General features: G+C 48.9%; 11 protein-coding genes across 12 annotated transcripts in view; 6 read left to right on the forward strand and 5 right to left on the reverse strand.

Annotated features, from left to right (window-relative positions):
• The first annotated feature begins 441 nt into the window (after nt 1-441).
• FVEG_13550 (hypothetical protein) lies at nt 442-3,993 on the forward strand. 2 transcript variants are annotated; one of them, XM_018902911.1, is made up of 7 exons: nt 442-611; nt 667-939; nt 1,002-1,149; nt 1,201-1,279; nt 1,328-1,463; nt 1,515-2,075; nt 2,124-3,993. In XM_018902911.1, the coding sequence occupies exons 1-7, from the start codon at nt 489-491 to the stop codon at nt 3,897-3,899; spliced, it is 3,096 nt and encodes a 1,031-aa protein (XP_018761757.1). In that variant the 5' UTR covers nt 442-488; the 3' UTR covers nt 3,900-3,993. The 2 variants fall into 2 exon arrangements, with proteins under 2 accessions (XP_018761757.1, XP_018761758.1); XM_018902912.1 differs by lacking the exon at nt 442-611 and having other exon boundaries at nt 615-939.
• Nucleotides 3,994-5,093: 1,100 nt separating this feature from the next.
• Nucleotides 5,094-7,643, reverse strand: FVEG_17551 (hypothetical protein; the record flags this gene model as incomplete). Its single annotated transcript, XM_018906795.1, has 2 exons — nt 5,094-6,588; nt 6,640-7,643. The coding sequence occupies 2 exons, from the start codon at nt 7,641-7,643 to the stop codon at nt 5,094-5,096; spliced, it is 2,499 nt and encodes an 832-aa protein (XP_018761759.1).
• Nucleotides 7,644-8,148: 505 nt separating this feature from the next.
• FVEG_13553 (hypothetical protein) lies at nt 8,149-9,231 on the reverse strand (the record flags this gene model as incomplete). Its single annotated transcript, XM_018902913.1, has 1 exon — nt 8,149-9,231. The coding sequence occupies one exon, from the start codon at nt 9,229-9,231 to the stop codon at nt 8,149-8,151; it is 1,083 nt and encodes a 360-aa protein (XP_018761760.1).
• A 957-nt stretch (nt 9,232-10,188) lies between these two features.
• Nucleotides 10,189-11,883, reverse strand: FVEG_13554 (hypothetical protein; the record flags this gene model as incomplete). Its single annotated transcript, XM_018902914.1, has 1 exon — nt 10,189-11,883. The coding sequence occupies one exon, from the start codon at nt 11,881-11,883 to the stop codon at nt 10,189-10,191; it is 1,695 nt and encodes a 564-aa protein (XP_018761761.1).
• Nucleotides 11,884-14,258: 2,375 nt separating this feature from the next.
• Nucleotides 14,259-16,488, forward strand: FVEG_13555 (acid phosphatase; the record flags this gene model as incomplete). Its single annotated transcript, XM_018902915.1, has 2 exons — nt 14,259-15,958; nt 16,014-16,488. 2 exons carry the CDS (start codon nt 14,259-14,261, stop codon nt 16,486-16,488), a joined length of 2,175 nt encoding a protein of 724 aa, XP_018761762.1.
• A 342-nt stretch (nt 16,489-16,830) lies between these two features.
• On the forward strand, nt 16,831-17,918 carry FVEG_13557 (hypothetical protein). The gene has a single exon (XM_018902917.1). The coding sequence runs from the start codon at nt 17,007-17,009 to the stop codon at nt 17,658-17,660; it is 654 nt and encodes a 217-aa protein (XP_018761763.1). The 5' UTR covers nt 16,831-17,006; the 3' UTR covers nt 17,661-17,918.
• Nucleotides 17,756-19,455, reverse strand: FVEG_13556 (citrate synthase). The gene has a single exon (XM_018902916.1). It carries the CDS (start codon nt 19,397-19,399, stop codon nt 17,912-17,914), a length of 1,488 nt encoding a protein of 495 aa, XP_018761764.1. The 5' UTR covers nt 19,400-19,455; the 3' UTR covers nt 17,756-17,911.
• A 1,181-nt stretch (nt 19,456-20,636) lies between these two features.
• Nucleotides 20,637-20,997, forward strand: FVEG_17552 (hypothetical protein; the record flags this gene model as incomplete). The annotated part of the gene is made up of 1 exon (XM_018906796.1): nt 20,637-20,997. The coding sequence occupies exon 1, from the start codon at nt 20,647-20,649 to the stop codon at nt 20,995-20,997; it is 351 nt and encodes a 116-aa protein (XP_018761765.1). The 5' UTR covers nt 20,637-20,646.
• A 138-nt stretch (nt 20,998-21,135) lies between these two features.
• Nucleotides 21,136-22,644, forward strand: FVEG_17553 (hypothetical protein; the record flags this gene model as incomplete). The annotated part of the gene is made up of 3 exons (XM_018906797.1): nt 21,136-21,215; nt 21,278-21,487; nt 21,543-22,644. The coding sequence occupies 3 exons, from the start codon at nt 21,136-21,138 to the stop codon at nt 22,609-22,611; spliced, it is 1,359 nt and encodes a 452-aa protein (XP_018761766.1). The 3' UTR covers nt 22,612-22,644.
• A 703-nt stretch (nt 22,645-23,347) lies between these two features.
• On the reverse strand, nt 23,348-24,735 carry FVEG_13559 (hypothetical protein; the record flags this gene model as incomplete). Its single annotated transcript, XM_018902918.1, has 3 exons — nt 23,348-23,884; nt 23,948-24,264; nt 24,666-24,735. 3 exons carry the CDS (start codon nt 24,733-24,735, stop codon nt 23,348-23,350), a joined length of 924 nt encoding a protein of 307 aa, XP_018761767.1.
• Nucleotides 24,736-24,980: 245 nt separating this feature from the next.
• The window catches only part of FVEG_13560 (hypothetical protein), a gene marked incomplete at both ends in the record, with an annotated part of 2,014 nt that continues 783 nt past the window's right edge, over nt 24,981-26,211 (forward strand). The window contains 5 exons of the mRNA XM_018902919.1: nt 24,981-25,215; nt 25,265-25,317; nt 25,386-25,808; nt 25,865-26,087; nt 26,140-26,187. Coding sequence (XP_018761768.1) covers nt 24,981-25,215; nt 25,265-25,317; nt 25,386-25,808; nt 25,865-26,087; nt 26,140-26,187 — 982 coding nt within the window. The remainder of the gene's footprint in view (nt 25,216-25,264; nt 25,318-25,385; nt 25,809-25,864; nt 26,088-26,139; nt 26,188-26,211) is intronic.

A 26,211-nucleotide genomic window follows, 5' to 3' on the forward strand; every position in this document is an offset into this window, starting at 1 on the left:
GATCTAGACATTGGCAAACAACGAGGAACTAATCACCTTTGCTGTGGTCTCTTAGCTCCGGGCCCGTGTCCAAGAATGTCACTCACTCCCGATTACAAAGGGCACTATCACACTAAATTCATCAGGCCATGATGTAACACCATTGTTCGTCGAAAACATGTCTCGTGCGATCCACAGCACACCTTCCGGTTTCAGCCACTTTGTATCTGCCGTGGAATGCAGCGATTACCAACGGCACAAATATGCCCGCGTGCACGACTCGCGTACCACGACCCTACCAATCACAAGTCTTTGACTCCTGCTCGTTTCGGTCTATCAGAACTAACGAAGGTTTTCTTTTTCGTCGGCGAATTGGTCAAGAGGGGGTATGCGTAACCATGACAATTGCCATGCAGTGCGGTGTCTGCCGATCTCCCGTTGCCGAAGGCCGTTGCTACATAACAAAGACTGATGCACTCTTTTAACGCGAGGGATGGTCAAAGAGAGAAATGATAGACATGATGGATTCTGGAACGAGTAGGCGATCAGTCAGCATGTCAGGGGCTGTGATTAATGGGTCGATTCGCCATGTCACTGGCCTGTCACTGGGCGCCTCAACACCCGTCCCAGTAGTAAGCACTCACATACCTAGTGCTTCGAGGATGAATACTAACAGTATATACTTAGGTAGCCATCATTGGAGACAAAGGCTCTGGCAAGACATCTTTGTTCGAAGCTCTCTCTGGTCTCTCTCTTCATGGCTCTCGTCTCTCATCAACGAAATTCCCTATCCATGCCTACTTTACGCACAGCAACCGAACGGGGACGACGCTCAGGGCACGGATAAGGCCAGGGAAAGTCGACGGACAAAATGAGGAGCTTTCAGACCATTTGCAGAGTTTCGAGGTGAACTATGAGGGCGATCTTGCTGCTGTCAATCTTCCGCAAATTGTGAATCAGGTTCGTGCAGTCTTTTATCCCGATGCCTCACACGTTTTGCTAATTGCGGGATATCTATGCAGGCAACGAATCACATGCAGATTGCAACCGCATTCTCGGACGAAAAGGAACAGGAAGAACAACAAGTATCCGACAATGTACTTGTCATTGAGATTTCAGGTCCAGACTTTTTCAACATGGAAATCGTCGATACACCTGGGCTATCATCTAGTGAGTGACATCTTGATGCCAGATGTCTAGTAACAAAGCTTACATGTATAGGCCCGGCAGTTGATGACACACAAGAGGTAACAAGATCTCTCATAATGGATCTCGTCAGGCAACCCAACACTCTCATCCTGTCAGTCTTACCTCTTACTGTCCTCAGGAGAATACTAACAAAGGTTAGATCTGTGGTTGACGCAACAAGTGATATGAGCACTCAAGAAGGTCCGAGGCTCGCGCGAGCAGCTGACGTGACGGGCAATCGCATCGTCGCTGCAGTGACCAAGTGCGACCTCGTACCCCCAGAAGAGCGAAGATTCGTAAGAATACACCCCTCTAAGAATGTTTGTATCTCAGACTGACTGATCCAGGTGTTGAGGGCTATGCGTAACAAGGAACGCCATCTCGGCCATCCCTGGTTCGCTATCAGAAGTCTCTCAAGCAATGAACGCGATCAAGACTGTACCCTCGAGACGAGGAACTCCGTCGAAGACGCATTCTTTTCCGAAATGGAATGGTCTGTCCTGAAACGCAGACGGCGTGTAGGCGCTCCTTCTTTGAAAGACTACCTAAAGACTAGGGTAAATGTCCTGCTTCGGGGGAGTATAGAACTGCTGACGACTATACTCAACACACCATCACATTCCGTGGCCCCATCGCATGCCCCAAGCATCACAGAAAAGGTACAGCAAACCAATATCTACGCAGTATCGCAGGAGACTGTGGTCGCAGATGTTGATCTAGAATTCGCTTCCGATGCCCCGCGTCCAACACCGCTCCTCAACGCTGTCGGCGTCGGGTTGACAGTTGCCATTTGTCTCTGCCTCATAGGGCTTGGTTGTAGCTCGATGGCAGTGGAGATTGCGAGTGAGGGACACTGGTATCGTTTGTTTCTCCTGGTGACAGCTCCTCCTCAGGTTATCTTGAGCTTGGTAAGAACACCCCGCAACTGCTGGAGACTTCTACTGACTTAGGAATAGTTCTTCTGTCAAGCTATTGTCGTTACCATCTTTCAGATGATTGGTCCTGTCTCGCAACTAAAAGTTAATTCCAAGTTTTACTCCGCAAAGAGAACAAAGCGCCTTGATGGGACGAAAGTACTTTTACCTCATGTCACCATTCAATGCCCAGTATACAAAGAAGGTCTCGAGGGCGTAATTCGTCCAACAGTACAGTCTCTATCTGCTGCCATCCGCAACTATGAGTCTTTCGGCGGCACAGCTAGCATATTCATCAACGATGATGGTATGCAACTGGTGTCAGAAGAAGAAGCCGAGGAACGACGCATGTTCTATAAGGAGAACAATATTGGCTGGGTTGCTCGACCAGGCCACAACGTAAACGGCGAAGGTATCAAGAGGTTCATACGCCGCGGCAAGTTCAAGAAAGCGTCAAACATGAACTATGCACTCGGTATTAGCCTAAAGGTGGAGGACAAGCTGGTGCAGATCGACCGCCATGAGAAGTGGACACAAGTCGACGAGGATGCAGCATATCAGAAGTGCCTCGATGAAGTCCTCTCTGAAGAACTAGGCCGCGCGTGGGTAGGCGGCAACATCAGAGTCGGCGACTATCTCCTGCTTGTGGACTCCGACACTCGTGTGCCGAAAGACTGTCTGATCGACGCCGTCAGCGAACTCGAAGCCTCACCCCAAGTTGCGATCCTCCAGTTCACATCTGGCGTCATGAACGTAACGACGAGCTACTTCGAAAGCGGCATCACATTTTTCACCAACCTCATCTACACGGCCATCACCTACGCAGTAGCCAATGGCGATGTCTCACCCTTTGTCGGGCATAATGCGTTTATTCGCTGGTCTGCGCTACAAGAAGTTGGGTCGCAGGACGGTGGCATTATAAACGGCGAGCAAGATCCAAACGCCACAACACCATATGAGAAGTTCTGGTCCGAGTCTCACGTCTCAGAAGACTTTGATATTTCTCTGCGGTTGCAAACCCTGGGTTATCATATCCGCCTAGGGGCTTATTGCGGCGACGGCTTCAAAGAGGGTGTTTCACTCACCGTTTACGATGAGTTGGCTCGGTGGGAAAAGTATGCGTATGGATGCAGCGAGCTTCTCTTCTGGCCTATCAAAGACTGGTGGAGGCATGGTATCTTTACACCGCTGTTCAAACGCTTCGTCATGTCGAATATGCCGCTTGGGTCTAAGATCACCATCATGTCTTACATCGGCACATACTACGCCATTGGTTATTCGTGGATTGGCTCGCTACTGAACTACTTCCTCATCGGATGGCTCAATGGAGAGCTTGATCACTACTACATGAGCAGTTGGCGTGTTTGGGTTGCTCTTGTGGTTGTCTTCTCTATAGCGGGCAACATCACCCTCGCGCTGATCCGATACCGCTCTCAGCAGGTCAGTTTACTCAAGGAGCTCTGGACATGCTTCAAGTGGGTGGCTCTCATGTTCATTTTCCTGGGCGGTATATCGATGCATGTCTGCAAGGCAATCATGTGTCACATGCTGTCAATTGATATCAGCTGGGGCGCTACGTCGAAGGAGGTGGAAGACACCAATTTCTTCCAAGAGATCAGTATCATCATCGGGGGCTTCAAGTATGTCTTCATCTTTTGCCTTGCGGTGACAGCGTTGATGATATGTGGTGTCTACGCCTTCCCGTATTTATGGAGGATCGATGAGCTTGTTGCAATCTTTCCTCTTGGAACTGTCATCTTCTGTCACTTTTTCCTCCCCATTGCTCTAAATCCGAACTTGATGAAGTTCACTTGGTAAATAGATAGATGTTAGAGTTTATAGAATAGATCTTACATATGAATAGAAAGCATTAATACTTACATAGATACAAATGGAAGAAATTAATATGCAATAGAGATACAAACAAAGTAATCATGCAGGCCACTGACATCTCAAGAACCGTAAGCTTCTGTTCCTCCATCTCACCCGTCAGAATTAGCCCAGCCGCGCTACCAAGAGATCCAGGCAAGCAATCAATCAGTGTGATCATTGCAATGACAATTTTATCGCATGATAATTGACAAGAGTGTGTCAATGTGCGCAAGAGTATCGTAATGGCGGCGATGTTGGTTTTGATGAAAATGACCGACTCTGTCTCGTGGGCAAGTGCACCAGCTGTGGCTCAATCATGATACGATATAAAACAATAGTAATAGAGTAATTAACTTCTTGAAGGTCATGCTTTGTAATCGACTGAGGCCACGTGCAATTGATTCATAAAGAGGTTTCTCTCAGCGGTGGCCATTAAAGTAATGTTCTGAGGCGCTGATCACTGAACACAGGTTGAACAAAGCAGATTCAACAAGGGAGGAAGTAACGAAACAGTGAAAATTTGTGTCGAACAATTCTGCGAAACAAAAATGTTCATCCTGAACAATTGCCAAACCAAACATCTCATACAGTACATAACCCTCGCTCAATCCGCTCAACTCGCATCAATCATTCTCATCTCTATCTCATCTTCCACACACATCAAACACCATTCACTGTTACATCACACAATTATAAACCTACAAAAACTCAAAAAGGTCTTCAAAATTTATCCTCAATTTCAACCTCTAACCGACAACGCCATGCCTGGCACTCGATGCCCGACATGCTCCACAGCCGAGAAAGATGTCTGGGTCATTCCTGGACGCTACTGCGGACATTGCGGCACCTATTGCGAATAGCTAAGATACCGAAAGGCTCAGAGGCTTTGCTCCAGAGGCACGAGCATGTCTTGGGGTGCCTTGGCCTTATTGAGAAATCTGTTGCATGACGGTCAGGTATGTCGGCAGGCAATGGAAGAGGCGACCGGGCTTGAGGGTGATGCCACTTGAAGAGAACGATGTGAACAATATGGCATCCGGTAGACGGTGTGGACCAGAATTTACAAAACTCTAACAAATTATCATTTATCGCTACCCTTTACGTAATACCATGCTCCGTGATTAACAATAAACCCTACATCTAGACACCTGAGGTCGCTTTGCCTTGCAGAGCGAAAAGCTCCCGCTTCCAACCAAACCACTTCGCCATTCTCTTCCCCATAATGCGCAACAGGACCGGATCAAGCTTGTCGGCAGGATGCGGCTTGTGAAAGACAATCCTCCCTCCCGCCCCACGCTGCTTGAACGCAACCGCTGAACCAGTGTTGTTCCTTGCCGTGAAGCCCGCCTTGGCCATCATGTTGACGAATCGTTCCCATGTAACATCCTTGGCAGCTTTATCCTTTCTGGGAAACATGAGATGAATGACTCCGAGTAAATCTTCAGGCAATGTGATGATGGCGTCTTTGGTCATCTCCTCTGCATCTTCAGCTCGTGGCTCCGTGACATCACTGGCAGAGGACCCATGCTCTCCTCGTGTCTTAATCTTCTCCCGGCCTTTCGCTATCGTGGTAGACGTGTTACTCGGCTCGAAACTTGCGTTGAAGGTACCGTCGATCGGCTGGGCCTTGTCTGCGACCTTGAATGCAGTGAGGATCTCAGCCTCGGCCTGCTGCTTCTCCTGGGTATACTCCTCGCTGAGGTGTGCTGAAACCACACCAAGAAGGTCCTCAGCCTCTGCTGAACTGAAAGAAGTGTCGCTCTTTGTCAAGTCCTCTCTCACAAATGCCCTGACCGATCCCCAGAATTTCTCCACTGCTGTACGGAGAGCTCGAAAGTGCGAAATCCGCTCAGAAATCTTTGAACCTGTCGGTAGTCTCGCGTGATAGAAGTCGTCCACGAACGCCGTTCCGATACGTTTGAAGGCTTCTTCACTTATCGCAAGTTGCCGACAAATCTTCCAAAACCCTCGATGTTCTGTAGCAAGTACTCCATCTAGTGATCCCAAGCTGTTGTGAGGCCTGTGCAAACGGACGGTGATAAGCATTTCGTGACATGTCGACAGGTCGGAGAGTATCTGGTACGTGATCTCATCCAGCCTCTTTCTTTCCGAAGGGTTACTGGACAAGTGATCCCTGAGCATGGCGAAGAGCATGGCCTGGTCGTAAGTCAACGGAGTGTCGGGCTTTCCCTGTAGCTGAACAAGACACCAGTCGAGAGGATCGTTTGTAAGTGCCTCTTGAGTATCGGGCGTGATGCGCTTCAAAAGGCCAATTGCCTTGGAAGAAGCGTAGCTGCGGTCGATGTTCCAGTGCTTCTGCATGCCTGGCATGTGCGGCAGTAGTTTCCCAAGTAGTTCGGCCCAGTAATTGACCTGGTTGACAAGCAGAAGCTCAAGAGCACCCAGAGCCTTGTCGTACTTGGGGGGCAAGGGCATGCCGGGATGAATATTGTCGCGGAATCGCTTGCGAACTGCCTCCACGTTGTTGCACTCCATTTCAATCCATCGCCAAACAAAGTGACTTTCGATCTCGAGAACAATTCGTTGCGCAAGCATCATAGCTCTCTGTGGTTCTGACGCCTTCTTGAAGACCTCAGTTGCAAACCAGAGCTTGACATGTCGTCGCATGTAATCGCTGTCGCACTACAGATACCACAGGTGATCGCCAGTCTCCTCCAAGCGACACTTTGCGAGCGTAAGGAGGTAATCGCAGTTGAACATGGGGGGACGTGAAAAAGCTTGGTTGGTGTAAGGAGACCAGGTCTCGACTGCATTTGTCTCTTTGAATTCTTCGCGACTGACGAGGTCGTGCCACTTCTCGGCTCGTGGAGGTTGCAGAGGTACTCCCTCAAGGATCCTGTCGACAATGTTGCAAAGAACCTCGAAGAGGTAGGCCTGTGCTTCAAGGACCAGGATAGCCCTGGGATACCCAAGAGTATCACCACGATGCGCGGCTTTGGCTTCCCAATCCATCAGAGATCCATATTGGTCTCCATGCATCACAACGCACTTGGCAGAGAAGTCGACGTCGAAGTGGCCAGCTGCCCAGCTGGCTTTGAGCTGGTTGCTATCGAAGGTCGCCCAGGACTGCGGAGGGTAGGCCGTTCTGTAGTGGAGAAGAGCAAAGAGCACGGCAGGATTGGACTTGAGGACGTGTACGTTAAGCCAGGGAAGTAGGAGCTGGCGTCTTCGAGTTGGGCTTCTAGCGTGGATATACAATCTCTCATGCATGTAGTTATATCGCGGGAGAAGCCACTGCTGTTCTTCAAGGCCGGGCGCTGCCCCGTTCAGTAGTGTCGCTCGTTTTGCTTGGCTCTTCTTCTGCCACCGACTCAGCAAGACATCACCGAAGACTCGGATCTTTTCGTCGAGTCGGCTTCTGTGGCACTGAATATCGTCTACGGCAGAGCAGGCGCGGCGCTCTGCTTCGGCGTTGGAAAGTCTTTGGCGGTAGGAGTGCTCCAGGCTCGTCTGTGACTCCTCTGGGTAGAAGCCATCTTGGCAGTCGGGGCACAGGCATGGCGGTCGGCGGATAGAACTTTCAAGAGCCGAACGCTCGCAAGTGTATCGAGGAGGATGCGGCTCCTTGCCGAGGTGCAGCCTGAACGGCCTCATCGTGTCGGTGTTGATTGATTGAGTTGTTGCGTAAGTCGAGTTCTGTTGAGTTGAGATCTTGATTGAAATTTTCATTTCCATAGATGCAGCCTGACGCGTCAGACGCATCAAGGCGGGGGGCAATGAATCACCTGCTATGGCGACGCAGTGTAACGCAGTGCTAACGCGCTTCTAGCTAAAGTTATGCTAAGGTATATATTAGACATGTCTCTTGTGATAGACAACTAAAAGCTGTGCTCGCCTGGTTTATGAAGTGCTCAAGTGACTGAGCTTGAGTGCAATTATATCTGTAATGTGCTCTGGAATGAAAGTAAGGAAGGGGACATCGGATTGGTTTATTGCAAGCATTCAAGACTGTACGCCTACTTAAAAACATCTGGATATTTTAAGTCCTATATCAAAACCACCAGCGCTGTGTTGTTCCGGGGTGTCGGAGGATGCGATGTCACCTGATTATCAAATAAAAATGTTGAGGTTGTGTGCCCATGTACTCTCCATAATCCAACCTCGACACCAGTCCTCATGTTACCGCGTGCATCAAATCAACGACTAAATATCCTGCTATTGTACATTGCGCCATTCAATCCGTATTGGCAAAAGCCTTCTGGATACCTTCCAACTCCTCCAAAGTCAGGGGGATGATGGTCCCATGACGAGGAGACTCGGGGTATTTGTAACCCGTGCGGAGTGTCCACTTCCCACCAGCGAGATCAGTCGACTCTAGTGGCACATACCCATTGCCGCCAAATTCATCAGCCAGAAGGATATATCTTGCACCATTGACATCCTTACAGTTTGTCTTGAAGATTGAAGGGCCCTCCACCTCTTGCGTTCCCGCGTTCTTTCCGATACAACTTGTTATCTGATGCCAATCGTCTAACCCTGCAGTCAGTGACGGACTGCTTTCCTGTACGATATCCGCACAGTCATTAATGGTAGCCTTTGTGAAACGATAATAGAGGCCGTCTCCCTTGATAACGGTGGAGTCAATCCGGCCATTCGGCGGTTCATCTTGCCAGACCTTCGGCTCGCTGAACGTTACAAAGTCATCCGTTGTAGCATATACCATACGCTGGTACTCAATCGGATCATGATTGGGATTTGCTTCATTGTCATAGATTCCAGACGCCCAGTATACAACATAGGTTTTGAGGTCGTCATCATAGTAAGCCTCAGGTGCCCAGGTATTGCCGTAGTTATCTAGAGAAACCTCAACATGGCGCTGGGCACTCCACGTGATGAGGTCCTTTGACTCCCAGATCTCGAGATATCGGCTACCAAAGCGTTGAGCATCTCCCCAGCTCGTGCCGCAGCCGATGCAAAGATCAGTCGCGAGGATGTAGAATTTGTCTCCCTCGTGTGACCTCAAGATGAAGGGATCTCGAACTCCACCGTCTCCTTTTGTGGATGTCAATATGGGCTTGCCATTGTTTAACTCGGTGAAGGACAAGGCGTCGTTTCCGTTACTGGCAGCAAGATAAATGTTTTCATCTCGGTTGCTAAAGTATAGAAAGGCGTAGCCTTCATAGTTGGAATTGCAAGTAATCTCCCTCTTGGTAAATTGCGGTGCAGCTGGTATTAGACCGGTAGGAGACGCAGAGGTGAGGATTGGCAACGCCGCCAAAGCGCTAAGAATGATGGATGGGCTCGGCAAAGATAACATTGTGAAAGAATATAGTAAGATGGTTTGCTTAGATGAACTGGAATTGGATGTTGAAGTGAAGAGTTCGTGGCTTCTTGTAGTTGGACCTGCAGAAACGTCCCACTTTCGCCATGACCTCGCTGTGGAAGATCATTTCTCAATCAGAGTATAAGGTTATCACGTTATGCTTAGAAGAACGCTTCGCGCTAAGCTTCAGCTGAGTGATTGGGTCGGATAATTCGATCGGCATGACCCCAGATTCCACTTCCCCGCATTGACCTCTTTCTTCGAATTCTAGGACATTTTCGCTGTAGCCGAGCGAATAGCATGTCTTCTCTTTCGGCTTACTGGGAGTATAAGTCCTATGATCTATGAACGCGTGCCAGTCTTGAAGACTTTTATAAAATGCTCCGTGCAATTATACAGCCGCGCCAATAAATTGCTGTAACACATACGGCCAGCGCCTCCCCTGGAATCGTTTTGATCAACGTTTCAGGCTGTACTTTAAGATGTATCTGGACAGTTTTGGCATCACCTTTAATGCCACTTTTTATATCGTAGAGAAAGGGTTTGTAGAGATACTAGATGATTCCGTGAGATTGATCATTATTAATTCTACTGTTTGCCTCTGGAGCTAAGAGTCCATCGTAGCAATGGCGATTGATTGCCCGATAGGCACTTGTGTCGTTCACAAGTCACTTCACATGTAGGTGCTTTAACAATGAACAGGTTTATCGTAGACTAGTGATAGATGTATGGGCTATCAAGCCAATCATACATCCAGAACAAATAGCTAGCTACTCGTCTTGACCGGCCAGCACAAGACACATATTTCCAGGCGCATCCCAAGCGCAGACTATAAGTACAAGTGAAACGAAATTGTGGAAAATAACTTTACAGCTTAAGAAATGGCTTGAATGTTACTCAATAGTGCAATCTGGCAATCCCTTTGCTGAAACTAACGGCTATTTGCTATGATTAGTTGGTGCAGTGGCCACGACGGTAACTTCCATGGCGGCATCGACGATGAGTAGCACTATGCGCCTTGTGCGATTGGTGGGAGCCCTTCTTCGTAGTGGTCTTCTTGGTACCCTTCTTGGGAGCACTCTTCGAGGATCCCTTGGATGCTACAGGGGGGACAGGGTATTTCACCGCCTTGGCTGACTCAACTACAGAGGTAGTCTGAGTGGAGGTTGGGGCCTTGGCGGTCGAGAGTGTTGTTGAAGAAGTCTTCTGGTGAGTCAAGGTGTGCTTAACACTAGTTGGAGTGGGGGCAGATTGCGCAGAAACAGCAGTTGAGACCGGTTTGGAGCTTTTTGCTGTTGTGAGCTTCACAGTGACGACACCGTGCACCGGGACCGTAACCTTGACACGACCGTCGGACAGAGTCACCTTGGTATCGACCATCTGCGCCTCAGCATCCGAAGTGAAAGCCTGAGCTGTTGAGAAGCTACTTCCCGAAACACCCAGGTCCACAGTCTGAGCAGCAGTGCCAGAGTTGGTGAGCACCATGACGACACTGCCATCAACGTTCTCAAACGCACCAACAATCGTATCTTGCACAACACCTGAAGTCGAAAGTCTATGCGCACCAGGGCGAATATGGCGCGACCAGTGAGCAATGGCCCAGAGAATCGAGGATATGGTAAACTTGGTACCGTCCGTGTCGATGACGTGAGATAGAGACCCCTTGTTGTTGGTCTCAACGCCCTCCCAGTAGATATACGCTGAGAGGTCGGCATTGACGATGCCTTGTGCGATCTTGACTGCCCATGTGAAACCTTCGTTGGAACCGCCGTTGACGTACCACGCTGTGGCAAATGCCTGGTCATTGGCAGCTCCCTCGGACATCCAGGTTGGCAATGTAGTGTTCATAGGCTGGTTGGGGCTGCTGGAGTACTCGTGGGATGTGATGACAGATAGATACTTCTCCACCTCAAGCTCAGCCAGCTTGGCGGTATAGTCCATCTGTGACTTCCAACCGATGTTATCACAGCACGTCATCTTGATATCGCCAAGGCCCTTGGACTGCAAAGCGCTGTGTAGAAGAGGAATGACATCTGCAGCCTGTTCGGCAGTTGAGAGCATAAAGTCCGAGCCGTCACCCTCATTGAGGAATCCAACGTGCGACACTGGGATGCCAGCCTGCTTGTAGTAGGAGAGGTACTCAGCTATCATCTCAACGTAACGATGTCTCCAATCTCCAGAGGAGCACGACACACCAGGTGTACCGCAGAGACGGCCCATACTCTGGGCTGACTTCATGTATACAGGCGCAGACCAAGCATTAGCGTAGATAGTATCTACACCATAGCTCATGGCCTGTTTGCTAAACCATACCTGACCATCATCATCGCCGTCAAAATGGTAAACAGCCTGCTTATCTGGGTTGTCGGTGTTGGTGCTGGTGATGGAGTTGGAGGCGTCGCAGCCGATCTTGTTTCGGATGATGGATAAGCCTGCGCCGGTTGTAGTGTTGAAGAGAAGATCGAGGCCCTCTTTCTGTGGTCCAGGACCGAGGTTTTGGAATTGTTTGGCGTGGCCGTAGGCTTCTGAGACACCAAAGCCATCGATGACCTGGAGTTTCTGGCTGGTGTCGACAGTAACGGATGTATCGCCGAGCGCCAGGCTGGCTTGAAAGGCAAGGGTAGGAAGAACGAGCGAGAAGAGCATATTGCCGACTAATGAGTGAATAATAGATTGTGAAATGAAAGGTGATTTTTATCCAAGTAAGGGAATTCGAGAGATCCTCGGCTGAATCGAAATGAATGTATGAAAGAAGCAATAGTGAACGAAAGATGAACGAATGAAGAGTCAAGCAGTCCTGCTCTGCACAGCTGCATGTAAAAGAAAGAACTCGGCTTCTTTAAAGTATTGAATTAGAGTCAGGCTCTTGACCACAAAGGTAATTCGACCTCTCGTCAAGCGGGTGATTACTTCCCAGCTCCCCAGACATCCCACTTCATCCCAGGAGCAAACAGGGGTGTCGGGAAGCCGGCACAGCTGGACACAGCGCATGTTGGTCGTTTTGAGGCTCTTGTTAAATTCGAGGGGCTCAGAATAACGCAACGCAAAGGACTGCCGTTGCCGCCTGCTCCGGCAAGAATGGCGAGACTTTGCTGCAAAATGGAAGCTGTAATATTCCAGGGCGCAGTTGGGAACAGAGGCGCATTTTGAGAGATAAGGCTCTGATTACTTTTGATCTACCCAGCTCTTCCATGGAAACCCACAGATAAACATCGAGTTCTATTATGACTGCTACACATATTTACACTCACCTTACCTGATTACCATAAACGTGCCACTAAGCGAGAATAGATGTTTCCTTCGTTTTGGTTCGTTTAGATGATGTCTGGCCATTCTTGAGCCCCTTATTCGCATCAATCATCGCTCACAAAAAGACTGGAAAGCTTATTTTGCCGCTAACACTACGTGGGTCGTTTCAGGTTCGCCAAAGGCTACTTTACCAAACCGCGCTAGAATGTTTTGACAGGTGGGAAAGTAACGATAAGGCGGCTTGTGTTCGGATAACCGGCAGTATCTGAAACGCCTGGCTGCCTACCAATCATTTCCAGGGTGCTTGTCATCAGGACATCAAACTCTGTGCTTTTACAGAGTAGTTCAGATCGCATTGGAAGTGGGCGGAGTTGAAATTGTAGTCTTCGTCTGGAAGGTTATTGATTCATGGCTAGAAAATGAATTACTGTGTACTTGCGGCGGCATTACACTTTGTTAAGTCGTAATTGTTATAAGGAGCGGAGGCCGGGGGTTTCCTTTAAAAACAGTGTTCACAGTGCTGTCATCATGTCCAGGTATATAGTCTTTCCTCATCTAAAAATTGCAGATAGTTTCCCTTCTCCACAAGGTTATCTACATACCTTCCGCTTAGAGTGGCCAATGTGTTCTTTTTCTCTAGCCAACATGATTTCGTATACCATCTGTGCCAGGCAATTATCTAATACTATAGGGCAGGTGGACGGGCTTTGGGTAAGCTGCACCAATACCCGTTTAATGGGGCAGAGAAAAGTCTATGCGCATGTCGGGTTAACAATTTTCCGGTCTCTGCTTGAAGAAATCACGACCTGTACCGCATTATACAGGGTAGTGCATTATCCAGGACAAGACTGGTCACTATGCCCTCCTGACAAAGCAGGCTTGTCGAACAACGATGAGGTACATGGAGTTTGACACTGTAATTAACTATGACCAGATCAAATGCGCTCCTCGATGGCCTTAGGTGAACAGTTAGCGCTGTCATAAGGCAAAGAAGGAAACTGATTATTTTTATCCAAAGTTAGCAGCAGCGTGGGCCAGTGAGACTGATTTCATTTTACTGCTGCCTATACTGAGTTGCTATTCAAAGTACCAATTACCTGCTTAATCCCCCCTTTCAGCAATACGTAAGGATTCTTATTACTTCGATTTTGAACAATTTGCCCCTTCTGACTTTCTCTCACAGAGACACGTGGTTCAGATCTTGGCCCTCAACCTCGGATCTAGCAATCTAATCTCAGCTCGGATGAGATAAGATAAGCTTGTTCAAAGACCAATCGAGACCCAATTGTGGCTGGCTGACATTCCAATACCATATCGATAGTCATCTCGGGCGCATACAAGGGAGACCTTCGCCAACGTAAACGAACTAATCAGACAGCGATATTCGCTGCCACTCCAATACTTGCCGCTGTGACAAGCCATAACGGGAATCTGTCACCAGCTGCTATACCCAAATTGGCGTGCTATACCCAGATCAGTGAAGGCGCGGGGTTGTCCCGTCGTTCCGTGCCGAGTTGAAGATCATTTTTGGAATTGAGTGGCACCAATAGCGTATACTTCAGTAGCAAATCAATTGATGAAAATACAAACAGACATGTTCTCGTTGGTCAAGGGAACCAAGTGGCTGGCACTACTCAATTCCACGAGTTCATAGCGTGGCAAGCTGCTTTGGCTGCTATTAAAGCATAATTAGCCTTGGCTGCTCAATCCAACGCTCTCTTGATCAATTGCTCTTGTCTTCTGGAGGTGCCATACCGAAGTCTCAATCAAAAATGAAGTCGACACATTTCTTCGCAGGTGCTTTCGCTGCACTTGCTCAAGCAGCACCAACTGTCGACGAGACATACCCATATAATGGACCTGATATCCCCATCGGCGACTGGGTTGACCATACGATTAATGGCAACGCCAACCACACTGGATTCATCCGTCTGGTTGAACCCCCAGCTGTACGTCCTGGCTATGCCAATGCTACCAACAACGTCAATGTCATCTCACTATCATACATACCTGCCCAGAATGGAGGGGACACTGTTGGCATCAATATCCATTACCAAACGCCCTTTGGTCTTGGTCAGGCACCCTTGGTGAATTGGGGTACCAGTGCTTCGTATTTAAACAACGTGGCTATCGGCTCAACCGCAACATACGACCGCACTCCTCCCTGCTCTCTCGTGCACATGACTCAATGCAGTCAATTCTTTCACAACGTGCAGATAGAGCATCTTCAACCGGGTACAACCTATTTCTACCAGATCCCTGCTGCGAATGGTACAACCGAGTCCACTGTTTTGAGCTTTACAACGGCTCAGGCTGCAGGCGACCCATCGCAATTCAGTATCGCTATCAACAATGATATGGGATATACCAATGCCAATGGATCGTACTTTTACATGAACAAAAGCATGTATGATGAGGAAGGCCTCGCTTTTGTGTGGCACGGCGGAGATCTCAGCTACGCGGATGACTGGTACTCTGGCATCGTACAGTGCAACTTGTCAGCTTGGCCCGTCTGCTATAACGGCAGCTTTAGTAGCTTGCCCAACAACGACACCAACCCCGATTATTTCAACACGTCTCTTCCGGCAGGTGAGATTCCAAATCAAGGCAGCCCTCGGGGCGGCGATGTCGGTGTCCTCTATGAGTCCAACTGGGATCTTTGGCAGCAGTGGATGAACAACATCACCATGAAGATCCCGTACATTGTCCTCCCAGGCAATCATGAGGTCACATGTGCCGACCATGATAACCCTCCATATGTCCTATCGTCATATCTCAATGAGAACAAAACAAACACTACAATGCATGGCGATAACCCCAACGCCACGCTCACGTATTATTCGTGTCCGCCTTCCCAACGCAATTTCACAGCTTTCCAGAACCGCTTCTCTATGGCAGGTGACAAGTCCGGAGGCGTCGGGAATTTCTGGCATTCATTCGACTACGGCCTTGTTCATTTCGTATCTATCGATACGGAAACGGACTACGCTAACAGTCCCGACAAGACATTCCGTGAGGATATTGAGAAGGCCAAGAAAGAAGAAGACTGTAAAGGCAAGGATCAGGATGAGCCCAAGTGCAAGACTAGGACGGAATCGGTTACGTCTACGTCTACGTCCTCGTGGAGCTGTACCCCGCTTCCGACAGATGATGTCTATGATACGGATGATCTGGAGGAGGAGACATATCTTGAGTCTGGGAAAGCTCATCCTTTGCGAAACGAGACGTATGTCACTGATGCTGGGCCTTTTGGATACATTGAGGGTTCCATCCATGACAATAAGGCTTATCAGCAATATCAGTGGTTGAGGGAAGATCTTAAAAACGTTGATCGGTGCAAAACACCCTGGGTTATCATTATGGGTCATCGTCCCATGTACAGCTCCCATGATAACGCCAGCTATCATCTGCACCTTCGTGAGGCCTTCGAGGGGTTGTTCCTGAAGAACAAGGTTGATTTGTACATCGCCGGGTAAGTCATCCCCTCCAACTTTGTCAAGTATGCCAGGCTGACTAGTTGCTCATAGACACGTTCACTGGTATGAGCGTCTCAAGCCTATAGGAAACTGCCACGTCGACATTCATGCGATCAAGAACCATAGTAAGACGAATGGTGTTTACGAGGTGAGGCCTGGACAATCTATGGTCCATCTCATCAACGGCGCTGCTGGAAACATCGAGAGCCACGCGACCATTAACAAGTCCTTGCCCATCCCCGACATAACAGCTCACCGTAACTTGACCAGTTTTGGCTTTTCCAAGCTGACTGTTTTCAACGCAACAACTCTGTCTTGGAAGTTCATCCAGGGTCATGATGGTCTCGTCGGTGACAAACTCACTGTTCACAAGGATCCGAAGTTGACTTGCAAGGATTACAAGACTTATAGCCCATCTAGCTCGTTTGGTTCCTCTTGTTCTTCTGAGTGCTCTGGATCTGGTGTGCTGGCCTGGCTCTACTGCAATATCTATTGTGCCAGCTTTGGGGAGGCGCTTAAGGTTTAAACCTGGTATATGTAACGACATATAGTCACCAATTCATATATGAGGCTATAATTGAGAAAATGTTACAAAGCAACCTTCTACAGATACCTTCGAGAGCTGGCATTGTTGTGTTTTTAAGTGCTGTAACTGAATTGCCCATCCAATTGGTCAATGATAGTCCAATTGGGCCAGTAAAATGATTACTGGGTATTGTGGCGTACACTTCCCCAAGGACGGCCTTAGTGCTTAAAGCTATTGACGTTAGTGCCGCGATACCTGGACTATTGAACCATAAGCTCCGTTCTGTCGCTCAAAATAGGGTTAATCTATGAAGAAGAGCCTCCCATTACCGAGACCTTCCGTTAATAATTATAAGAACACAACTACCCAGCCATTTATTCCCAAGATTCTTCGCAGTCTCCGACTCTCTGTTCTTTCAAGCCACGTTGAATTGTCACTCGTTTATTGTTTCACCGAACCAGTCACTCCTTATCTCTCATTCTTTTACCTAGACTTCAGACCCTTGCAAGTCATATACGATGGTCCAGTGCAAATCCCTCCTGGTGACGTTGGCGGCCGCATCGGTTGTTGTTGCTGGTCCTTGCAAGCCCAGCACCACCAGCCCAGTCCTCAGCACCACAACAGCAATCGAAGAGACTGGCAGCATTGAAACATCAACTGTTAGCAGTACCACCGCCGTTGATACTACCACCATTGCGACCACTACAACGATAGAGGCCGACACCACTACAAATGCAATTGAACAGACTTCCAGCACCGAAGCTTCCCCGGTCGTGGACACCACTATTGTTGATACTTCTACCGTCGAGGCCACTACAACTGCTGCCCTCACGAAAACGACTGCAGAGGCTGATGCCACGACTACAACCACAGTCGCAGAGACAACTACTACTGCGCCCTGCGCCGCGGCGCCGACAGCCTGCGGTATCTACGGGTACTTCGTCACTGGCAATACGCTGCAGTACATCACGAGCCCAGGGACAAAGGATACTGCCAAAGATTGCGTGCAGGCCTGTGCTGATTATCCTGGGTGCGATGTCGCCAACTTCTACTACCAAGTCGCCCCAGGATACGAGAAGGGCGTTTGCGAGTTTTACAAGGGTACAGTTAAGACGGATGGCCAGGTGACTCCATACCAATGGTATCAGGTCTGCTGCTTGGCCGATATGTAATGGGGGTTGATGCTTCTCTCATCATTGTCGCTGAGAGCTTGAACCAGCGCAGAGAACTTAGCTTCTCTTCACCTGAGTATCAAACAGGAATAGATCCATAGTATCGTCCCTTGGTGTTTTATGAGGAGCTTAATACATTCTTAAGATAAAGCTACCTGCTCAAAATAATATGCTAGCCTTGCAATTTGCCAGAGATTACCAACCCAAAGTACCAGATAGAATACACAGCAATCCCAACTATGGTTTGCGACTTACAACTTGCTTTTCAGCCCCGCACTAGCAGCAAGAAGAGCTCGCTGCTTCTCCCCTCCATGCTCAACCTTGACAGGAGCGTCAAAGACCGTAGCATCAGGCTTCTCCTTTCGGTCCTTAGTATCGACATACTCCCTCTCTCCCTCCCCAACATAAAGCTGTCTCGGCCTCCAGATCTTGACACCCGACTTATTCAGCATCATCTGTCTCCAGTGCGCCAACCAACCAACACATCGAGGCACGGCAAACAAAACAGGATAGAAATCAAGCGGGAATCCCATCGCTTGGTAGATCAGGCCAGAGTAAAAGTCCACGTTGGGGTACAAGTTCCTGCTGCGCATGAATTCGCTCTTGCGCGCGTAGTCGGCGAGCGTGAGGGCTGTGTCGAGGAGCTTGTTGCGGCCGGTGACTTCGAATACTTCTTCGGCGAGCTTGCGGATGGCTGTTGAGCGGGGATCAACGTTTTTGTAGACGCGGTGGCCGAAACCTACGAGGACGCGCTCTCTTCTCTCAACGGCTTGCATGAATGCGGGGACGTTCTCGGGGGATCCAATCTCGATGAGCATTCTGATTGCTGACTCGGAAGCTCCTCCGTGAGATGGGCCATAGAGTGCGGCGCATCCTGCAGCAACGACGCTATAAGGATCGACTAGAGAACTTCCAACTTGCAGGACTGTGGCGGTGGAGCAGTTGACTTCATGGTCGGCGTGGAGAATGAAGAGCTTGTCCAAGGCCTTGGCGAGAACAGGATGAGGCTGGTATTCTGGCTCAGATAGGTTGTCGAGGAGATAAAGGAAGTTTCCTGTGTACGACAAGCCTTGCGCAGGGCGGTTGAATGGTCGGCCCTGTCGCATTCTGTATGACGCAGCTGCCAAAGTAGGCGCCTTTCCAAGAATTCGAAGGATCTGCTTATCCAGCATCTTGAGGGAATCCATATTGCCCGACGCAGCGTTGGTGTACAGCTTCTGTCCTGCAAGCGAGGGATTAGCCTCCGGAGCAAACGCTCCGAGTGTTGCAAACGCCGCGCTCAGCATGGACATGGGGTGAGAGTCGTAGCGGAACGACTTGAACATGTTCTCAATATCGCTGTGGATATACGTGTGATGCATCACCTCTCCCTGCCATTCGTCATACTGCGCCTTGGTAGGAAGGTCTCCATAGATGAGAAGATACGCTGACTCGAGAAAATTGCTCTTCTCGACTAACTGCTCAATCGGATATCCGCGGTACCGAAGAACGCCATCTAGGCCGTTGATGTATGTGATTTTGCTCTGCACGACAGCAGTATTCATGTACGCGGGATCATACACCCTAAGACCCTGCGTGGTCTCATCTTCTGGGCGATCATTGCCTTGCTCGGCTTTGATCTTCTTGAATTCTGTCGCTGGGATGGAATTGTGAATGATGGGGATCTCGTAGGTCTGGTTTGTTCTGTTATCCACGACCGTGAGCGTCTCGCGACGGCCCTTGTTCTGAGACAGCACCATGATGAAGAAAAAATACAATATGAGCGAAAAAAAGATGCAGTGATTATGTCGAGTTGATGAGGATAAGCGATGAGTCTTGATCATCTGAACTGGTTTTCAGAAGCGAACGCGTCGATGACACGTCACGTGGATGCATACCTCGGCACGATAAGATAAGTGGAACTTGGAGAGGCCGAGGTCTCAGAATGGTTGGCGGCATTTAAAGCGGGAGTGGGACAACATCTGCGCTAACACCAATGGTAGTGTTTTGTGACATTTCGCGATAGCAAATAAGTCCCTTCCGTTCTTCTGTAACTGGGGGATTGCTCACTACCCTACACCTACACACTGACATGAGAAATCTAATTGAAACAGAATACGTCAACGTTACTTCAAGACAAATACCTATTAAGTGCTTTATCTACCCAATTGCATGGCTGACTTATGAAATTCTTTGTTTCTGTCTTTCAATTCCAACGTTTAACTGAATGAGCTTCCGCGTCTAACAATAAGGGCAATTGATACTCTGCCCGTCTGTGTTTGTTGGTGTTTTTACCTTTGTGTGCTGGAGGCTCAGGCAAGCCTGTTTGTGACCTTTGACAACTTTCTCACAAAGCTTCCACATCGTACTCTCAGTAGACTCAGCTTTTGAATCGACCATACAAAAGGAGTATCAATTTTCGATTGGTTAAAGCTATGATAAACAAGGACCCAGTGCAAAGGCCACGTGCTGATAAATTCACCGGGTCCGGGGAAGGTATGGGCTCCCGTAACAAGCCTCAACTGTCAATCATAACTAACTAACAATTTAGACGAAATGCTAACTATATTAGGAAGGTACCTACTATAGTGTAAACTGATAATGTCTTCACTCTGTTTAATCGGCCGGTGCACGATTTCCCTATCCCTTAAGATACAACATGGCAGAATTAATTTATTGCATCAGGATAGATAATCCAGAGGGCTCATTACATCGCTTTGGTGACCATGGCTTATCGCAACGATCTGAATGATAGACCTATTACGATCTCACGAGTCGCCGGTGCGCTGTTTCTGCCACAGGGATACTAGGTGGCGTCCCTCCAACTCATGCTAGCGCAGTGGCGTAGAAGTCGAAGATAAGGAAATCATTCCACTACTCAGGGGTAAAGCTAAGAATTGCAAGGCAGGGGCCGCAGATATGCCTCTTATGGTAGGGTATATTTGCTCCCCGCCGTCGTTTATCAGGTTACAATTTGCCAACGTTCTCAACTATCGCAAACGGAACAATGGGTAACGGTCATATTGTGCTCACTCACGATGTCGAGGTTATCGAAATGAAAGACGTGGGCGTTGGTACTTCGTGGGATGTCTCAACCAAACCTCCGGAGGAGCCTGCCAGTTGGTTCGAAGGCTTCCAGCGTGCCAAGCGTCGACGTGACAAGACCTATGACCACGGGTACCATTCCAATCCGAAACCTGTCGCAGAACTCGGACAGTATGATATCGTAGCGGCCAACGCCAAAACAGTAACAACGCCTCTGGCAAGAGAGCTCAAGGGAAGACATCTTCAGATGATTGCATTTGGAGGCTCGATTGGCAAGTTTCTCGAACCTGCAATTGGGAAGAATAAATTCTAATAAAACATAGGAACCGGACTTTTTGTCGCTTCAGGTGCCGCCCTGTATCGAAGTGGTCCGGTCGGCCTGCTACTCGCATACATCGTGGTTGGCGTCTTGCAATATTGCACTATGCAGTCGTTGTGCGAACTTTCAGTCATGTTCCCTGTTGCGGGATCCTTTACAGCTTTTTCTACTCGCTTCATTGACCCATCTTGGGGATTTGCTCTAGGATGGATGTGAGTTACCCTGTTCAACACCGCACCCCTCAATTGAATACTGATACAATACTATGGCGCAGCTACTTTTTACAATGGCTATTTGTTCTGCCCCTCGAAATAATTGCCGCCGTGCTTACCATCACCTACTGGAACGACTCTATACCCAAGGCCGTCTTCGTGACTATTTTTCTTGTTCTCATCATCGGTATCAATCTTTCTAACATCAGGATCTACGGCGAGGCAGAGTTCATATTTTCTATCATCAAGGTCATTGCAGTCGTTGGGTTCATGTGGGTTTTTCTCTTACATTCATATGATAGTACAGTGCTCACAATGAAAATTTAGTCTGCTGGGCATCGTTATTCATATAGGCGGCCCGCCAAAGAGCGGCTATATTGGCGGACAATATTGGTCACACCCGGGCCCTTTCAAAAACGGTTTCAAGGGCTTCAGCAGTGCAATAATCACGGCAGTCTTCTCCTATGGTGGTACCGAAATCGTCGGGCTTGCCGCGGCCGAGACGCGTAGCCCACTCAAGTCGATTCCCAATGCCATCAAGCATATCTTCTGGCGCATTGCTATCTTTTATCTCGTCACTATTCTACTTGTCGGACTACTTGTACCCTCCGACAATTCATCTCTTATCAGTGGCAAGAGTTCTGCAGATGCATCCGCTAGTGCCTTCGTTATCGCCATCGAGAGCGCTGGCACGACCATTCTACCAAGCGTCATGAACAGTGTTATCCTTATCGCAGTGCTCTCCGTCGGTAACTCAGCAATTTATGCGTCTTCTCGCACGCTTGCAGCTATGGCAGAGCTTTCACATGCACCTCGTGTTTTCACGTATGTCGATAAGAAAGGTCGACCACTTCTCACGCTCTTGATCGCAGGGTGTTTCGGTCTTCTAGCCTATTTGGTTAACTTGGAAGCACACGATACGATTTTCCAATGGCTGCTCTCCATCAGTGCGTTTGGGATGCTCTTCACATGGTCTAGTATCTGCTTCTGCCATATACGTTTTCGCATGGCTTGGATACATGCGGCTAGACCCGTCGATCGCCTTCCATTTCGTTCAGCCTTTGGTATTGTAGGTTCTTGGTTTACAATAGCAGGGTACGTGATAGTTATGGCCTTGCACATGTGGGTGTCTATTTCACCTCTTCAGGTGTCAGGCGTGGAGATGAGCCTGCCGGACCGGGTACAATACTTTTTCCTCCAAACCATGGCTCTTCCACTTATGGCTGTGCTCTTCATTTACCACAAAGTTCGCTTTAGAACGCACTTCATAAGCGTTGCTGAGATGGATTTGGATACGGGGCGGCGATCATATCGATTCGATGTTGATCGAGAGCAGGATGCCGACTTGAGGCGTACTTGGCCGATCTGGAAGAAAGTTTTTGACTTCCTTTGTTAGACAATGAGAGCACTCAATCCTACAATATGAACCCGTTTCTCGTATGCAAGTGTCTCAAAAGAAGAAACACTCCACGAACCACCTTCCCACTAGGCTGATTGATCCTTAACTAATGTGGCCTGAATGGGAGACGTTGGTGGTATCGGCGTTAGTAATGGAGAAGCCTTGCGCACGGCCATGAGGCAGCTACACGCGACGATCGCCTGCTTCTGAAACAGCACGGGAAAGGGAACAGATATCATCCTCCATCAGCTCTGGGGAGATAACGGACGGGAGACAAGGTGAGCCAGCGCCGATTATTGGTCTTGGTGGATGTAATCAGAGAAGATGTTAGCGAAAGCGCTTATCTGGGATTTTTCGAAAATGATTCATGTACCCCACCTGGTATCCCGGAATGTTTAGAACTCTAGGGGGGGAACATAAAAACGACCCCTGGACGGCTGGAACACTAGCGAATTTTGGTGTAGTTTGGGCCGTACAATTTCCCCCATGGAGGGTGCTCCAGGCACTCTCTGTAAGTCCAATCGGCCCGACAGGACTTAGGGTTAGGACTGAAGTATCGTATGTTTTTCTTAAGTTTATTCTTATCATAAGATAATCAATTAATATCTCTAGTATCGCTTTTTAACTTTGATATTAACTTTGATAAGCTTTCGTGTTGTTCCCCCAGCAGACTCAACCTTCGAATCAACCATACAGAAGGAATACCTTTTTGTCAACGTCGCTGCTACAATCTTCATCTCAACTTCTGCGGTATTAAGCCCAACGCATACTGCGGGACCGTGGCCAAATGGGATAAAAGACGTTCTTTTCTCGCATCGTTCAGGGAGGTAAAGAACAATGCATTCATGGACCCAACGCTATCGCACGCATAGCCCGTCAGAATTCGGCCTAGTGACATACAAGCCAAAAGACAAGCGAGCGTGGCGATGGATGTAGAGTTTGAGAAGCCAAGAGCGTTGTTGATGTAGTGCAGGAAGAATGTTGGTGCGTATATGGGGAATATTCCGACCGCACCAGCAGCGAAATGCCACGAGAAGCAGGCATCTCTGAAGACAGACCATTTGAAAGGGTACTCTGGGGGAGCGCCGCGATCCTTGACGAGTAGAGCGGTGGCTATGCCCGTGACAAGCGACGCGATGCCCAATATGCGAAAGGTCCAAGCGACTCCTACACCTTCAGTCAGATAGCCAACAGAAACAGCGCCAATGAGTGCCCCAAAGCTTTCACCAAGCTTGACGATGCCATTCGCCAATCCATGCTTCTTCTTGAACTACAAGACTGGAAGTGTGTTGTACAAGGTGTCTGTGAAGGCTGATCCAATGCCGTATGACACTCCACAGGCAAAGAACAAGCCGACGAGACTGCCGACAGCCCAGCTGTTCGCCAGGCAGCCAAGGCCGTAGATGGAAATGCCGAGGGTCATGCCTATACGAGCTCCGATGACACGGACGATTCGGATAGCCGGTATTCCGAGTGCAGGACCCAAGACTACACCGAGACTGCCGACGAATGACAGGGCGCTGAGCGAGGAGTCCTTGAGGGTTGTCCGAAGCAGAGCTGCTTGGAGGATACCCCATGATCCAACCCAGAGATTGATCCAGAATGTGTGGACGAAGCAGACAAAGATGATGACCCAGCCGTAACCGCCATCTGGAGGCGTTAGTCGGGCTCTTCCTCGGTGATGATTGGATCCGGGATGGCGATTTGTTCTAGTTCCATGGTTTTAGAATTGGTGTTGTTGTTGGCTTGGGGGAAGACAATGGGATGCCAGGTATGAATGACCTAACCTTTTGTTACTGTGCTGAGATGGATCCCTGGGAGAAAGGAACTGATGTTAGGTAGGCTTCGAGGTATACGTGGCTTCAGTTTTTATCAGATACATTGCCTATTAGAAGACATGTGAACACGAATTGCACGTTGAGTCACTGACCCTCAACCAGTGACAACATGATTGATAAGTAATTCGAGTTCTGCATTGCCAAATGGAGGCTCCATGGGGACTAACATGTAAGGTTCAGTTGAAACCTCCCAGGCTCCATCACCGCACATACCAATCCCTGTGCAACAACTGCCGTGCTCCGCATGCTTGCCGCCGGCCGAAAACTTTATTCGAGGCGCCATTATAAGCGTAAACACTCTCAATCGGAGGTTTGCAGGCTCTTGCATAATGTAACTACCCACATGAAGTCGGCGATGTTGCTAATGCGGCCACGCCCGTCGGTGCATTGAGACAACATGCGAGTTGAGTAATCACCCCTCTAACCTGGATGTTTTAAAGCCTGTGCTCGGTGTTGTTCCCCCATTTCGAAAAGCGTCACCGAAACTAAACGACTCTTTGCTTTACTTACGCCATAATCTCAGCAGCCATGGTACCCATCGCAGAACTCGGCAGGAGGCTCATTCCTCGTATCCTGGATGACATGTCTAGAGATGAACCGGATCGAGTTATCTACTCCATCACCAAGTCTGCTGATATCTCTGAGGGTTTTGACGAGATCACGGCTCGCGACTTTGCTGACGCGGTGAACAAGACCGCCTGGTGGCTGGAAGGCCTTGCTGGCAAGAGCGAATCGTTTCAGACGATTGGCTATATTGGACTACGTAAGTTGCTTTGACTTGTGCAGTAGAGGACGGATGTTGACCACACAAGATGACATCCGCTATTTTCTGCTGAACTTGGCATGTGTCAAAGTCGGATACCAAGTAAGTCACACTGCCCTATCAGTATAATGTCTTGAAAGTCTGTTTAGACGACTCATGACGCCGCTTAGGTCATCTTTCTGTCGCCAGGTAACAGCATTGAAGCTGCGCTGGGTCTTCTCGAAGCGACAAAATGTGCCCTTTGGGTTCATCCCGTCGACTACCCACCGTATCCTCTGGTCGAAAAGATCCAACAGACCCGGGAACTGCGTATTCTAGAGATCCCCACTGTCGCTGAACTCCTCGAAGCGTCTAGCTCACCTAATTATCCTTACATCAAGACCTACGACGAAGCTATGGGTGACCCGTTCTGCATCCTCCATACATCTGGTACCACAGGACTGCCGAAGCCTATTTACCTCAGCAACGGCTTGCTTGCTACCATGGACGCCGCTCGCATTTTACCACCGTTTGAGGGTGACAATGGGACTCGTCCGTGGGCAACCTTGTATGAAAAGGGCGATAGACTGTATTCCCCTTGTGTACTTCTTCATGTAAGTCTTGGTAGGCACAATGGTTTGGGAAGCAGTGCATCTGACATCAAAGACAGGGTCCCGGGATCTTCATGAACCTGTTTGCGACGTTCCTTTTTGACACGCATAGCGTCATGGGTCCCGTCGGCGTTCACCCTGACATGAATCTGCTTGCGTCACTTGCAGACCATGGCAACATTGATATTTGGCACTTCATGCCTGTGTACGTCAATGAACTGGGCCAACGCCCAGAAGTACTAGAAAAGTTCAGATCATCCAAGTTTATCGGAGCTGGTGGAGGTACGTTCCAAACTCATCACGCTAAGCTCCCAGTTGACAAAATCTCTTCTAGGTCCTGTTAGCACAGAGCTCGCCGCCAAGGTGAACGAAGTCGTACGTAGTCATTATCTATTTGACACACTTA

The sequence above is a fragment of the Fusarium verticillioides genome, chromosome 8 (genome assembly GCF_000149555.1).
Source record: "Fusarium verticillioides 7600 chromosome 8, whole genome shotgun sequence".
NCBI classification, from domain to species: Eukaryota; Fungi; Ascomycota; class Sordariomycetes; order Hypocreales; family Nectriaceae; genus Fusarium; species Fusarium verticillioides.